Source organism: Molothrus ater, chromosome 7, assembly GCF_012460135.2.
Source record: "Molothrus ater isolate BHLD 08-10-18 breed brown headed cowbird chromosome 7, BPBGC_Mater_1.1, whole genome shotgun sequence".
Lineage (NCBI taxonomy): Eukaryota > Metazoa > Chordata > Aves > Passeriformes > Icteridae > Molothrus > Molothrus ater.
Window position 1 is genome coordinate 21,409,679 of NC_050484.2, and position 15,447 is coordinate 21,425,125.

Below are 15,447 nucleotides of genomic sequence, written 5' to 3' on the forward strand. Positions count from 1 at the left end.
AGTTACTCACAAAATCCTTCCAGAAATTTTGCAATTTATGTTCTACCAAATATATATATTACACAGACTTTTGGGCACCATTGAAGAACACTGTCAACAACTGAGAGGGAGAGGAAGAACTAAGGTTTCAAGATGAAAAATAAAGTTGCTGTAAATGTAAATTCTTAATGAAACTAAGCAAATTATCTCCCATGTAAATGCTCAAGGTAAAAAATATACAATTAAAAGAAAAGTTCTGTACCAGTATTTTTTTTCACAGCAGAAATGCAATCTAAAAGTTTTTCCCACTAATTTTGCAGAAATAAAATGATCCAACACTGTATACTCATTTTCAAACTGTTCATGGAGACTTAGAATATGTAAAAGTTCTGTTGCTCCAAAAGTAATCTCATTCCTTGCTTTAATCTCTTTATAATGGTTCTCTTATCACTTTCTTGAGTATTCAAACAAAATACGGAGTCTGAAAGATTCTTTAAATTAGAAGATAAAATATGAACTGACCCAATTATTTTAATTAATATATATGGTATATTTACTTTTTTTTCCATCAGTGTTCACTCTGACCTATGTTCATAAATCCAAATGAAAATATTTGGCTCTGGGAAACAATAAATGCTGTTGTAATACTAGCAGACTAAGGATTAAAATTATGGTTTTATTTAAACTTTATATCCAAAATCTGTCCCTGAGCTTGCTACAGCTTTGAAATCATTCCTCAGTATACCGGAAATCAATACCTACAGATAATTTTTAAGTTATGAAAATGCTCACCTTGCTGTCTCTCTCCACTCTGCATCCTCTCCTTCACGCCAACAGATCTCATCAAGCTCAGTGAAGAGATCATGAGGAATGTGTTCCTCATCATCATCTTCTGTTCCAAGAATAAACTGCACCCTTTGTGATGGGGTATCTGAGAAAAATAAAAATATCAAGTCCAAAACACCAGTTTTCTTGCCCTGAGAAAACAAATGTTATGAGATTATCCAGATGTTTTCATGCATATCACTTACTGCCACACAAAAAAAAAAAACATTTCTGCTGTAAGAACATTCAATTACACACAAACACATTCAGATTGAGATCTCTTCATTTACTGTAGTTGTCAAGTCAACTTTTCAAAAAAACTCCTCCAAAGATACAACCTGATGCATAGAAACAGGGTGTATTGGAAGCTGGAATGGTATCTCCCAGAAAAAAGAAAATACAGAAAGCAGCACAGAAGCATAGATAAAGCTGAATAAAGCTGATAAAAGACTTTTACTCCAGTGTTAGGAAAATCTACTTTACCATTTCATAAGTCTACATCTGCAGATCTAGCTCAGGTCATAAAGATAGAATACTGAATGTGAAATCTTTGCTGTAGGAGAAATAAACCAAATGAAACCTGCCTAATGTGAATATACAATTGCAGATTTGACCCTTGCTCCTTTGTTAACTCTTTCAACTTGGTTAGGCTCCTTGAGATACACAACTTCTTAATCTGTCCCAGCTTCCTCATTTTATTCTTCCCGACTTCCCTTTCAATAGTTTTTTTTACTTCCCTTTCAATTTTCTTCATAACCTTTCAGTGCAGATGGCTAAATATATTTTTGAAGACATACTATTGTTTTTTTCACTCAAAAAATTCACAGAGCATCTTAAAGTACATGTAGATTCAATGTTCATAGCTCAAGTGCTGTATTAAAAAAATCCTATATCCCATTTGACTATTTAAATGCAAATCTCAATGAACAAACTCTGATGAAGCGCAGCCTCTTTAGTACATGGCTGCTTTTTCTGCTAATGTATTTTAGATTTCTGAAAGGAACCAAAAGTCCTTTGTGAGAGCTGAGAGAGGCCAGGCTGCCAGTCAACTGAAAAACTGTTCAAGGAATCACTGAGCTGTTCTGCTGGATAATCATTGTCTAAATGAAGTTCAGTTCTATAACATATTTGTAAGACAAGCTACGGTGTTCCATCTAACAGTAAAGAGCATCACTGCACAGGGTCCTAAAGCTCTTTGAATATTGGAAAAAAATGAGATTATAGCACCCATTGAATGCTAATTAAAGAGAAATCACAGCTCTTATCCAAACAAATTAAATGGTCCATTGACACAGAAAATTAAATTTAACAATAGAGATACCTTTTTGATAGCAGTACTAAACTTGCTATAGCAAGGAAACACAAACAATACATGACAGTTTTCACCTGAGGTTTATTTGCTTTTACAGAGTGTAAAGATCTAGTGCAGAAAAGCCTATTTACTCCTTCACAAAGCAAGGAAATTAAACCCAAGGAGAAATACAGGAGAGAAGGAAGAGATGTTTGGACTCGGGTACTACAAAGAACCAGAGGATGAACTGCAAGGGTACAGCTAAAGGAATTACTCTTGGTGAATCACTGAAGAGCAGCAAGAAACTCCTCCACTTCACCCTTTCTCTGCTTTCTCGTCTCTCTCTTACTGTTCAGTCCTTTTTTTTTTTTTCTAAAAATGTTCACTTTTTTTCTTTAAAATCAGAAAGTACATTCTAGTTAAGAAGTGTGCAACTTCCTAAAACTGATTTCCAGAAGGACAAAATTCAGTGAGATACGAATTTACAATGGATTAGTGCATATGACTACTAACAGAACATGGAAAACAAGCTACTTTGGTAGAGAGCTGGACTGCAGCTAGAATCTGAGAATAAGCATTGCCAGGAACATCCTGTACTGTTGATAAAATCAGCACCAGAACTGATTTACAGCAACTGCTACTGTTAAGTAATAAATGAGCAGTGTTGAACAGCAGAGCTGCAGCTCTGTGACAGTCATGATCCTCATGCAAGTACATGCTTTCAGCGTGGGAGGAAAGCAGAGGATCAGAAACCTCTTGAAGTCAGGTGAGCAGTAACAAGGAATCACCTCACTGCAGTAATTTGCTCTTACTGGGTCTTCTGTATAACAAGCTACTTGACTGACAACAGTGAATCAGAATTTTCAGAGACATCTACCATCATGGGGACCAAGCACTGCCAAGTCCACTACCAAACCACACCCCTAAGCACCACATTTATAGAAATGACGAAATATGCACTAAATTATCTTCTTCCTTGTTAACAAAGCAGTAAAAAAAGCTGCTAGATGCCGTCTTTCTTTACTGCTGTGATTTCTATTGATATTTGAAACCTGCAAGTCAACAGCTTCATTTTCAGACAACAGGCTGAAACTGAAAAAAAGTTATCATTTGCTTTACAATACAATAACTTTATTTCAAGGACAAAACCCTAAAAGATATAACCAATAGGAAAATAATAATAAAAACAATAGATCTGTTGGTTCCACTGATAAAACTGAATTAACAGGACTATTCATGAGCAATGCCAGAGAGATTTGGCTCATATTCATAGGAGTAATAAATACCAAATATGCCATTAATATGTTATATAGAAAATTACTAATATGTGATTCAAAATCAGTATGGAAGAATACTTCAATTGCTGACTGTCAAATTGTGATAACTTAATCCTCAGTGCAGAAGCATAATATTTGCAAACTAGGACACAATATTTTCTGCAGTCTAGTCAAACAGAAATTGGCTTGAATATTATTTTTGTCTATCCCTACTTCAAGTAGCGCAGCCAGCATAAAAAAAAATCCTTCATACTATTATTGCTATTTCTAAAAAGTAATGAGAACAATCTAGATTACTCTTTAAAAAAATTAATGAGTGAGACTAATCAGTTACAGTAGTATTTCTATCACTCTAATTGTTTTATATCAGAGTTATCAGAAGCAACATGAACTTAAAGTATCACAATAAGCAGCTGATGATTCTCCCAAATAACTTGTTCATCACCAATTCAGGAAATCCTCCATGACCAGCTAGAACTAGGTACAGGACAAACAGCAGACTGGGAGTTAGCAAGTGTAACACAGTTGACATTAATAACAATCCCTCACAAGCCAAGTGGAAATGGTATGGGAAATTCACAGGAGCAGAAAAAACAAAGGATCATTTCAGACACAAATATTCATCATCCTCCTGCTTGCACTCACCACAGAAGTGGTGGATGGGGACTCTCCCCTAACCTCCTTCCTTTGCAGATTGGACCCCCCCCCTTAGCTCAGCAATCAGTACAGGTAAGGATCATAAATTCATTAATTAGAAAACTTAGTAAAAGTTTAAACTAAATTTGCATTACTAAAGTGCACATAAAACGGCAAACAGCCGTACAGGACACTTCTGAAAGTCTCCTCACAGACCTTAGAAGTCACATGTTGGGTTGGGAGAAACCAACATAACATTCCTTTGGTTATGCTCTGGCACTTTATCCCTGCAGGTACAATCTGCTTCGGGGAACTATCCCAACATTTTCTTGACATGAATTATTTCCATCAACCCAGGGCTATGGCAAATAATCATATCTTTTGCATCTGACAATATGGACAATTCCCAAGCTTTAATTATCCTCTTTTTTTTGCTAGATTCTTAAAACTGCAGTTATGATACATTATTTTAATCCAGATTTGCAGCAATCTGTGCCACAGCTGCCCAGAGATTCAAATTTCTGAGTCCATCATTCCTCATACAAGCTTACAGTTAAGAGTAGGTGAATTCTCTTAACAGCCATACTCTTTACAAATAATTAAATTTACCCCACTAATAGCCCTTCAGCACTTGAGTTTAGGTACCAAATACATCCAGCTGAGTCTTTTAGATTTACTTTCTTCAGGTCCTTCTACCAACCAAAAGAAGCCCCACTTGGCAACTCACATTTTTGTCTGCTTTGCCTTCGAGCCTTTCCTGAGCTGTGTGTGCAGTCCTGTGCTAGGCTCACCTCCAGGGCTGCTCTGCTTGCCTTGCCACGTCCAATATCATGAATTACAAATTTAAGCCTCTTTAATACTAGGGATTACTAAATCCAGATTTCTTAAAAGAACACACCAAACCTTTCACAAGCTTCAACAGTGTCTACTCATACAGGACACACATGAGGCTGTAATCAAACCCCAGGTCTCACAGCTGTGTTCACTTTAACCCTCAATAAAACCTGTCCTCAAAGACACCCTGTTCAGAGCCAAAGTCTCCCTATTCCACAATTTTAAAAAGCTATTAAATATCTTTAACTGATGAGTACCAAAAAGCTGTTTCACTGGCTACAGGCAAACAACAAACATCAAAAAAGGCACAGAAAACTGTCACTAAAATCCACATGCACACAAGCAAGTGCAACCCCAGCAGCCAAAGGGAAATCTGCACCAGGCTTTCAGTGCCACCACGACCCACGGCCCTGATGGAGCCTCGTGGCCCTGCAGCTCACAGGGGCTGGCACCCACTGCCCTCACAAGCAGCACCAAGGAGATGCCCCAGGCTAGAAAGAGCCTTTTTTTTTACCAAATAAGTTTTAATTTGCATCAATTCCTAATTTAATTCCCAAGCAGTCGCAATACTTTACCCCACAAGGAAAACTGTGGAGAAGGGGAGCTTAAGGCAGAAATGAAACTGGGGCCTTAATTACAACAGCAGCATTTCAGCTGAGAATAGTAAACCTCTTCAGTAAAACAAACAGCACTACTGCATTTTTAACTAGAGTGGATAAATGCACTGAATTTCTCCTTCTCTTCAAAAAGAAGAAACTTAAGAGACCAGATGGTGAAAACCTAGACCACTGAAATCACTTAGCTTACAATTTTTACTACCCAAAAAACCCTCCCAATGTGCAAACCATCAAATCTGTAAATTGTGCCATTACAGGCACATGATTATTGCAAAGTGGAAACACCTTTTACAACTTCATCTCATTAAGAGGCAACAGACCGAGAGCAAGAATCAGGTGTAGGGAAAACAAAACCCAAACCTGAGTAACTGATCTGTGCCCCTAAATGACAGGACTCTCTTTCATCCCACTAAGTACATATTCTGCATATTATTTGTCTAATCTGGAGTTATCTCTGAATCTGTACACTGAGATCACTTGGGTTATTTTTTTTAAATGACAGTATGAGATTAAAAAAAAAAAGCGATTGAGCCAATGTCAGAATGTTCTAAAAAAAATCTATTCTCTGCAGAAACCTTCCCAGAAAGTAGCTGTTGCAGCTTTCCCAGCCAGGATTCAAAGGAATTACCAGGAAGCTTCCCCCTATTGTCATTGCACTGACTAGAGGTGTTTTCTACCCATGCTGATACAGAGAAAACACTTACAGGAATTGTTTTTTACTGGACAGGGACCAGGTGGCACCTGTGACTCTGCATGGGACCCACAGAGGCCCCAGCACAAGGTGCACTGCACAGCTCCTGCAGCAGTGACGGCAGAGCAAGGGCTGCACGTGATGGTACTGCACAGATAAAGTTATATATTATACAGTTATAGATTATGACAGAAAATAATGCTTTATCCCATGCTGGGTTAACTGAGCACTGTGGAGCACTTCATGTCTGAATATTTCAGGTCTTTACTTGTTCCAGAATCTCTATTATTCAGTGGTTGGATCTTTTGCTTTTATTATATCTCCTTTCATACTTCACTGCTTCAAAACACTGCTAATTTATTCTCTTGTATCATAAAAATCCTTATATATTTTTCTGACTTACTTCAAAGCACTGTTTTCCATCAGTTGGTCTCACAGTGCTTATTTTCTCCATCTTTTCTTCTTGCACCTGCTCATCAAAATGTTTTTTTCTTTCCCCTCCTCCTTCACAGTTCCCAAGCATACAGCCTTCTACTATTTGGCAGAAAAGCATTAAAAGGTGTCAATAGAAAGATGGAGCTAAGCATTTCTGCTTGCTCAATTAAATCAGAATGATTTATAAATTAAGGGACTAGTTTGGATCTACTCTCTCAGGTAATACAGTCCCCCATATTGAGTTACACATCAAAAAAATGAAGTGTATTGTCTTCCTTTGAGCTTCCTTCACTTCTGGTTACTGTTAGAAACTTGGAGTCATGGGGAAGAATAGCTAAAAAGCTTATAGAGGTTTAGTAGGTTCAGATTTAGTGTGGGAAGTATCTGTTGCTCCCTCTGTGCAAATAAAGCATAGAAAAATCATGCTTATGTTCTCTCTAAAGGCAATGCTTCACCCCAGGCAGCACAGCAAGTTGTCTGAAACTCCTGTAAGGAAAAACCATAGTGAAAGAAGGAGGTGTATATTGACCACTATTAATCTCTGTATTATTTTGTCTGCCTGTTCTGTATGTGCTTCACCTCACCATCACTGTAGCATTTTCAGACGTGCCTTGATTATGCAAATCCCTTTCACTCTTGTCTATAGAATGCCACATTTCTGCCTGGATGGACCAATGTCAAAGCTCAAAATCTGTTTCACTGGCCCAGCTTCCAGGAGTCAGATAGACAAAGGGGAAAACCCTCAAAATTTACTATTCAGATAATTATTCAGGGTGAAAAGACTAGATATTTCCAGATTTCTGGTTCTATCTTTGGATTCTTTGAATTCTTAGCAACCAAGCACTTTGAAGAATATCTTCAGCAATCTGAATCCAGAAAGGATTTCCATGTTTCTGGCCTGTAACTTGTCTGTCAAGTGACACCACTTACACACACCCTTGATCTGGTAACTATAATACCTTTAAATGTGAAATTTTGACTTTAAAAACCGCAGATCTCTACTAATTTCTTGAGGTACACTAGAAGATGAGTGCAGCGACCATCATGCTACAAATCTACTTCAAGACTATCTTTTTTTCATATTACTGCTGTTTCACCCTCAGAGATCCTTTGAACATAGGCTGATTTACCTAACACAGAATTATGTTAAACATTGCATTTTATTGCATGCACAAATGTCAAAGACTATTAAGAACAGATTCAGCCAGTTAATTTCTTCTTTTTTTTACTTTTGACATTAAGAAGGACACAAGCCTAGGTCTCCAGAAGTTGAAAGAACAGAGCTAAGTTCTCAGCCAAAATGTGTCACATACTGGCACTTAAATAAAACCAGATGACTCAACAGAAGACACTGTTTCATAGTTCAAGATATCTCACTTCTTGGCTAATGTAACTTTCAATTGTTTCTTTTTAATCTGACTTTATATGTATATATGCATATTCTTTTTGAAAACTGTTTTAATAATTTATGAACTTTGTTTTTCTCCAAGAAACTGGTTTCAATATAGTATTGGGTCTTTGTACATTTAAAATCCATTCCAGACAGAACCACCATAGCCAATTTTTTCTTCACTGTTCAGTCTTCAAAACATAACTCGTATCTGCTAAGTTTGAAAAAGTCTTGACTTTGTTTTACTCTCAGTATAATAAACCATTGTGCAAGATTTGAGAATTTCAAGCTCTAACCATCACCACTTACAAATACTTGCTCAAAAGCTTTCCACATACATAAGACAAATTTCTGATTAAAAGAAAGTCTTATAATTACTATTCTGTAACCTGAAATTACACCGGTACATTTCCTTAATGATTTAAAAACACACTAGAAAATTGTTTTCTACACGATTCCATTATATTTTAAACACTTTCCATAGCCTTGGACATTTCATCACATGCACTTTTTATTTTTGAACATGTAATATTCTCATGTTCTGAGACGAAGCTTGACTAATTTATTAATGAATGCCTTCTTCTGTCCTTTGTAATGTTTTCTAACTTAAAATTTTGATAACTTTAGGAGTTTCATATCAGATTTCTTTACTGAGAGGTATTTTTCCCTGCTTTTTCCTCAAGTCCACAGTTAGAAGATCCATGTTACAATGGCACATTTACAGAGTCATGTTAGGAAAAAGGTAAACACAACCTAGATCATGGTTTGAATCTGATAAAACATTGCAGCTTCAGTAACATCAACATTATTACAAAACTAATTGTAAAGGACTACAGCTCTTCTCTGTTACATTTTAGCGGCAGATAGTCCAGAGCCTATACTGAGGGCAGCTGGTGCCATAAAGCACTGCCCTCCTCAGTGGTGGCCACAGTCTGTCTTTGTGAGAACACTTAGGAACAGCTCCCACAGTGCTCCTTCAGTGCTGGAAACCACTGAGCCTTCTCATGTACTGACTGCCACTGGCTGCTGCCTCTCAGTGGATTTGTTCAAAGGAACCAATCACCAGCAGGGGCTCTGGTGGATTCTCCAAAACCCTGCTGCTAATCATGTCCAAGTGATAACAGGACAAATTATGCACAATCATGATGGCATTTATTACTTAAAGACCTATCCAAAAATAAAATTTGTCTTACCAAAAGGAGGAGATTCTCTCCCATCTTCTAATCCTGAGTCCCGCTCTCTGTCTCTCTTTCTGTGTTTATGCCCACGGTGCCGATGGCGTCGGTGACTTTTTCTTCCACCCAGTGGCACATGAACCCCAATGAACAATGTTCGATGGCCTACAGGTAAAAAAAGGTGTCCTTGAGAAAGGAACTATGTTATAACAACAATATAAATATTCTTAATAGCATTCATGGTATCATTCTTGTGATACTTTTGAAGTTATATAATATTTACGATTCTAAAGTTAATAGTCATAAGAGTACTGACTTGAATAATGATGATTAAGCATCACAGATACACAACCCCTTGATACAGGAAGCAATTCCAGTACTGAGGTCCTTGTGAGGCAGTGCCAGATTTTTTTTTCCTTCAAATTTGCATCTTTGTATTTGAACTTTCATTAAAGCCAGACAGGTGTTCCATTAAATGTCTTCCAAAACAGTAACATAAAGAGACACATGGATCTCTTTGGATTGAACATTTGGTAAAGTTGCTGTTTGCTTTGTGTGTACAAGAACTTTACCAAACTCATTCCTATTTATGAGCCAAACCTTGACAGAATTCTTGTGGGAAATTCACTGAATAAAAAACGAAGAAGAGAGGAAAAAAAAAGAAACTGAAAAAACAATAAAACACGCTGTAAGCAAGAGCACAAAATCCCTATACCACTTTACAGGCTCACATCATAAATATATTGCTGGTATCTTAGGGTGCTCTCATTTCTTCTGTTGTATTTTTTTAAATACATAAGAAGGTACATATTGCATGCCTGCTGCCTTCAAGCCTGACAAATTTTATGTTGCTGATCAAGCCCAAAATATTTAGGTCTCTTAGCTATGTGGGCTAACAGGATCAGAGTACAGTAAAGCATTTAGAAGGGGGAGGGCACAGCAGAAATGTGCACTAACCAGAACAAATGGGAAAGGAATTGTGACTCACTACAGGCAGGTCTTCTACATTTACTCAGCAGAAAGACATAGCCCAGATTACTCATCTCAAATAACATTACTTTCTCCTTGAAATGAACATAACACAGCTCATGGATATTTGCTGCTTTGCTGTAATCATTCAGCAGTGTCAATCATCTGAAAAAGGTCAAGAACACTAAGCTAAGGTAGCACGTGACCTCTAATCCCATGGAGACTCCAGAGGAGGCAGAAAACACAGCAAGGCAGCATGTGTCACAAAACATCAAAGAAATTCAGTACTGACAGGAATTCTCTGCAGAGGCAGAGCTAAAAAACCTGGAGAAAAGAGTCTGGACACCACATTAGTTACTTCCCTAACACTGATCCATGTAGAGGAGGCTAGAAAGCAGAGGCATAAATTTTGAGAGACTATTCTTGTAGAGTCAGATCTTCCTAATGCAATGCCCACGAGTTGAAAACTATTTATTTATTTATTTATTATATACCTCTTTCTTCTTGCTTATCACATGTAACCCAAGAAATGGTTTAAAGAGAACTACTGCCTTTTGTGTATTTCAAATGCATTGCAGTCAGTAGTGCATGACACAAGGAAAAACTCATTTAAAAACTACTGAAGGACATGAGTAATGCAGTACTTTACATTTCCTTATCCCCCTCCTTGGATAGAAGAAAAAGCAAAACAACATTTTGAAAGGAAGGTTTACTGTTCCTAAGACTTCAGTAATTTCCAGAGGTGCAAATAGATTGCTTTTTTAATTTAGTTACTAAGTAGATTCCTGCTGCTTTGTGAGAGAAGTGGGCATGCTTATCCTAGTTTTCTCCCACGTCAATGATCAGATTGTACCTGCATCAGGAAATGCTGTTTGAGACTCACATTTCAATTAATTTCCAGGGCTGAAAGCAGTACTTGAGTCCAGACTGTTCTTTATTCAGTACACTGAGATACAGTGCCAGAACATTCGTGTGTGTGTGTGTCTGAATGCCAGAGCAATTTTCCTTATACAGACAAAATCAGTTCACTGGAAAAAAAAAAAACAAAACAGGAACCTGGAAATTTAAATAGACATCAGGAAAAAATTTTTCTCCTGTAAAAGGATTTTACTCTTTCTGTGTGAACCTACTGAGACCAGCAGAGTGCTACCTAGGCATAACTTCAATAAACACATGGAGAAAGGTAGGTGTTTGTTACAAGGTTCAAACAAATAAGAGGCAAAGAAACTGACAGGGGAAAAGCAATAGCTCTCTACAGAAAAATCATAGAGCAAAAAGTAAAAAATATGAGAGTTAAGTAGTTCTGGTTTATTAAAAGATCACAACTGTGGAGCAAAAAGAGACCATCTGGGAACAAAAGAGTAATGAATTCTGAATTGCTGACAAAATGACAATGAATGATAGAAGCAGCAAAAAAAAAAAAGAAAGAGGAAATACAAAAGAAATCCAATTACTGTTTTACCTTACTTCAAGTAACCTTTTCATGGTAAGTATTATGAGCTAGAATGTAATGTCCATTTTTCTGTACAAATTGTCCAAGGCATTATTAAACAAGAGTTTCCAGAGAGCTCTCTAAATTTGCCAAGACTGAAGGTCAAACATGGACAGAGCAGGGCAGATCTCAGGAAAACCTGACTAAAATTCCTAACAAGAAAGGGCATCTACAACTGAGTGAACTCAGGATCAACCAGGATATCCACTATCCAGGCTATCCTTATAGATAATAACTGATCATATATGGGCATTTCTTTCATTTATCTTTAAGAACTTTTTTGTGTCTTTTATTATTTACTTCATCAGATGCCAACTTCAAATGACTGAATATTGCTCAAATATTGGAAAATAATTCTGCTCTGACATACATTTTCACAGGACCTAGCTCAATTAGATTATATATTCTCTTTCTTTTGGCAAGGCTACAAAGACACTAAAGTATGGGAAATAGTAACAACTGCAGGTTACATCAAGGTACCAATCCTTGACATCGGGTACAACCTAACAGCCATTCTCACACAGAGCTGACATATGGTTTAAGAGGTGAACATAACACATTGCTCTCCCTACCAAATGGGTGGGTTTTTTGTGTTAAAATTGTTTTTGGAAGAATGGGAAGTGTTGGGGCAAAAAAATCTGTACTCTTAGCATTCCTTTAAAAATATCTTACTTCTACTAAATTAAGGGAAATATTTACAAATCCTTTCTCTCCGTCTCCATTTTCCCTTGAAATGTCATATCACTAAAGAATTGTAATGGGATTTCCAGAAGTACCTAAGTTAAGTCATCAAGCACCATCAATTATAATCGGTTATGTGTTTTCAGAGCTCTAGAAATCCCACTACATTTCTTTTTCTTTCCATTTATTTAAGGCATAAGATAGGTAGCTAGGATAAGCTTCAGGTTTTAAAGATCCAGAATGCCAGGTTCTGAAAACCATTTCTAGATGTTACTTCAGTCATTCTCAAGGGATATGCAGAAAATTCTTCCTATTCTGAGCCTGGGTTTTTAGATTATTAATTTGCTATTGGGTTCTTAAAAAAATTTAAGTTAGGAATAATTTCTCCTTTCTCCTTTCAGCAACCTCAAACAACACTTCTATTTAGATTTTATTCTGAGAAATGTCTCTGCAAGACGTATTCATATTAATAATATATGTTTCATATCTGTCTTTTCTAAGACAATGATTTCATACTTCCACAAACTGAAGACACTTACAGCACAATAATTTTTTCTTCAAAAGTTTAGGGGAGATCCTGATTTTTCCACATGTTTGTATGTATTTTCATCTGTCTCAAAGCTAATAATAATTAATAAGACTCCTCTTAAATATTTTATACTATCATTTGCGTTTAATGTAATCCAGTAAAAATTAAAAAAGAATGCTTCATAACAAGGGTTATTATTTCTTCAATCCTTAAATACTTTAACTCAAGGAGTGTTTTAATGCTTTGAAGGTAAACTACAAGCTTCTTATGCTATAAATTTGAACTAGCTTTATATTCTGGGCTTTTTTCCCCAGATATATGCAATTTGATTCAGAATAGTCTTTTATTAAAAATAATCTTTTTACAATTTACCAGTGGATGTGTAGCACTGTATAAACGTCATTGCAGAGCAGATCAATTCAGTGCATTGCATTTCTTTAGCAAGCTTTCACACTGTAAATAATCTTTGTGTATTATTGTATATTCTCAGTGGGTCTGTTTTAAAAAATTACTTGCTCCTAAATCTTAATACTGAAAATATTAATGGATGTGTTCATTTTTTGCTTTCCTAGCAGCCCATCTGGAATAAATCAACATCTGAGTTCAGAGGGTGTTTTTGCAAGGACAAAATCATAGTCTTTCTATGATAAAACACTACTGATGCTAATGTAAGGTTAATAGAAAAACTCGGGAAGATCAGATAAATCCTATGGCTCACTGATATCTAAACCAATTCTGACTTTTTAAATTGTAACATAAATTAAATACAGCATAAACCATGGAGAAGAGCCTCTCTCAGCATGGAAATTCTTTCAGGTCTCCATACTACACCAGGAATATGGAACTCAAGTAGGTACTTTAGAGCTTCTTAGTGAGCCAGCCCAGTTGGTGGCAACTGTGTAAAAAAATGACTGTCCTGGATCCAAACATCCATGAGCACCAGCTGCTCAGGGTCCATGTGCTTGTGCTGCCTTCCACCTGGGATCATCTGAATCTGCCTGAGGCACCTGCTGACACCAAGGCTTTCAGATTCCTGCTCACAGGCATGGAGGGAAGGGGCAGATAAGGGAACAGATGGGTCTTGAAACACCTCCAGAAAGAGCAAAGGCAGGCTCTGTGACCTACTGAGGAAACACACTGCAAAGGCAAGATGCCTTGAGAAAGAACACTTTGCCGGTAGTTCAAGCCAAGTCTCAGCTGACTGCTGACCTCAGCAGGACCAGAGGGTTTTCTCCCTCCTCTGGAAAACACTCAGTGCTTGAAGCCTCCCCTGGGCACTGACAGCTAGAGCTGAACCAAATGCAATTTTTCATCCTCTCAAAAATGAATGGTGAGGTAGAGACAGAAAACCATCAGTCCATGTAGGGTTAAAAAAATTGCCTTTTTCCTTACAGGAAAGAAAGTGATTATGGTGAATTGTGTAGGAGTAGAAGTACATGACTCATGATTCGTTATTGTAGTGCAGCAGGGAGGCAGAGCTGGAGAAAAAGCAGAAAGGACAAAAGCAATCCTTTCAAAATCAACAGTTTACATTGCTGTTTGTGGTTATGGTTTGCCCAAAACCCATTTTTTACCTTTTTGCGGTGCCATAATTTGGAGGAACTGACAAGAAAACCTTCAAAATTTCTTTTAGATTATACATGTAATTTATATTCTAGAGTAGATTACAACAAAAATTATATAGAGAAAATAAAAACAATATCCCTGACCCACAATAACATTAAGGACACATTGAATATGGAGGATAAGAATATCTCATTGAAGTCATTAAAGTTAAGGACCTTTTAAAGAGCTTCAATCATTCACTGCCTTCCCAAAAAAATCTTGCATTTTAACAAAAGAGTTTTCCAGATTGTAGGGTGGGCTAAAATATACTTTTTTACCAGCACTTCTGTTTCAAATTTCCTAGATTCCTCCAGAGGAATCCAGAGTGTTGTATGTATGGTTCTATCATGAGATCATGACCTTGCCAGATAGAAGAAAAAAAGCCAGCAGACACAAAATATAAAAGAACCTACTCAGATACACAACTCTTTCCACTGATGGAGAGTGAAGCTGTGGTTATTGGAGGGAAGAATTTGATCTATATTTCTAAATTAGCAGCAAGCCAAAAAAGAAAAAGAAAAAGAAAAAGCAACCTCAGTACAAGTACATTCATGTGTTAAAAAATGAATGTTTCTATCTTCTGATGCTGCAATTTAGCAGCTTTCACCAACAATGGCAAATTGGTTTATGTCAGTTTCATCTGGGATTTCACAAAGTGAAGCATTTGAATATATTAGTCCCAACAAATACTGAAAAGGTTTTCTGTCTGTGAAGCTCAGAGCAAATTCAAACCAAATTCAAACCAAACCTTATCAGCTATAGACTGTGGTGTTCAACCAACATTGTGGCACTTATTTGTTTCCATTATTTCATTATTCATCATTTCAAAGAGATTCTGTGAACACATGCTTCAGACTTATTCATGATTGTTCAAGGTGAACCACCTTCCACTAACACAGAAACTGCTGAGGAGGGACAAGGGGAGCAAAGGGATCAAACCAGGTGACTGCCAAGACAAAAGGAGAAAAGTGAGATCTCAAGCAATATTGAATTACGTAGGAAAAAGAAAACAAAACTAGAT

General features: G+C 36.9%; 1 protein-coding gene across 9 annotated transcripts in view; it reads right to left on the bottom strand.

The window, feature by feature from the left end:
• SLC4A10 (solute carrier family 4 member 10) overlaps positions 1–15,447 on the bottom strand; it is a 166,229-nt gene that overhangs the window by 69,533 nt on the left and 81,249 nt on the right. For all 9 annotated transcript variants that reach the window (XM_054515406.1, XM_036386559.2, XM_036386561.2 and 6 more), the window contains 2 exons: positions 9,169–9,315; positions 772–910 (listed from right to left, as the gene is read on the bottom strand). In XM_054515406.1, the coding sequence (XP_054371381.1) occupies positions 772–910; positions 9,169–9,315 (286 nt within the window). The remainder of the gene's footprint in view (positions 1–771; positions 911–9,168; positions 9,316–15,447) is intronic.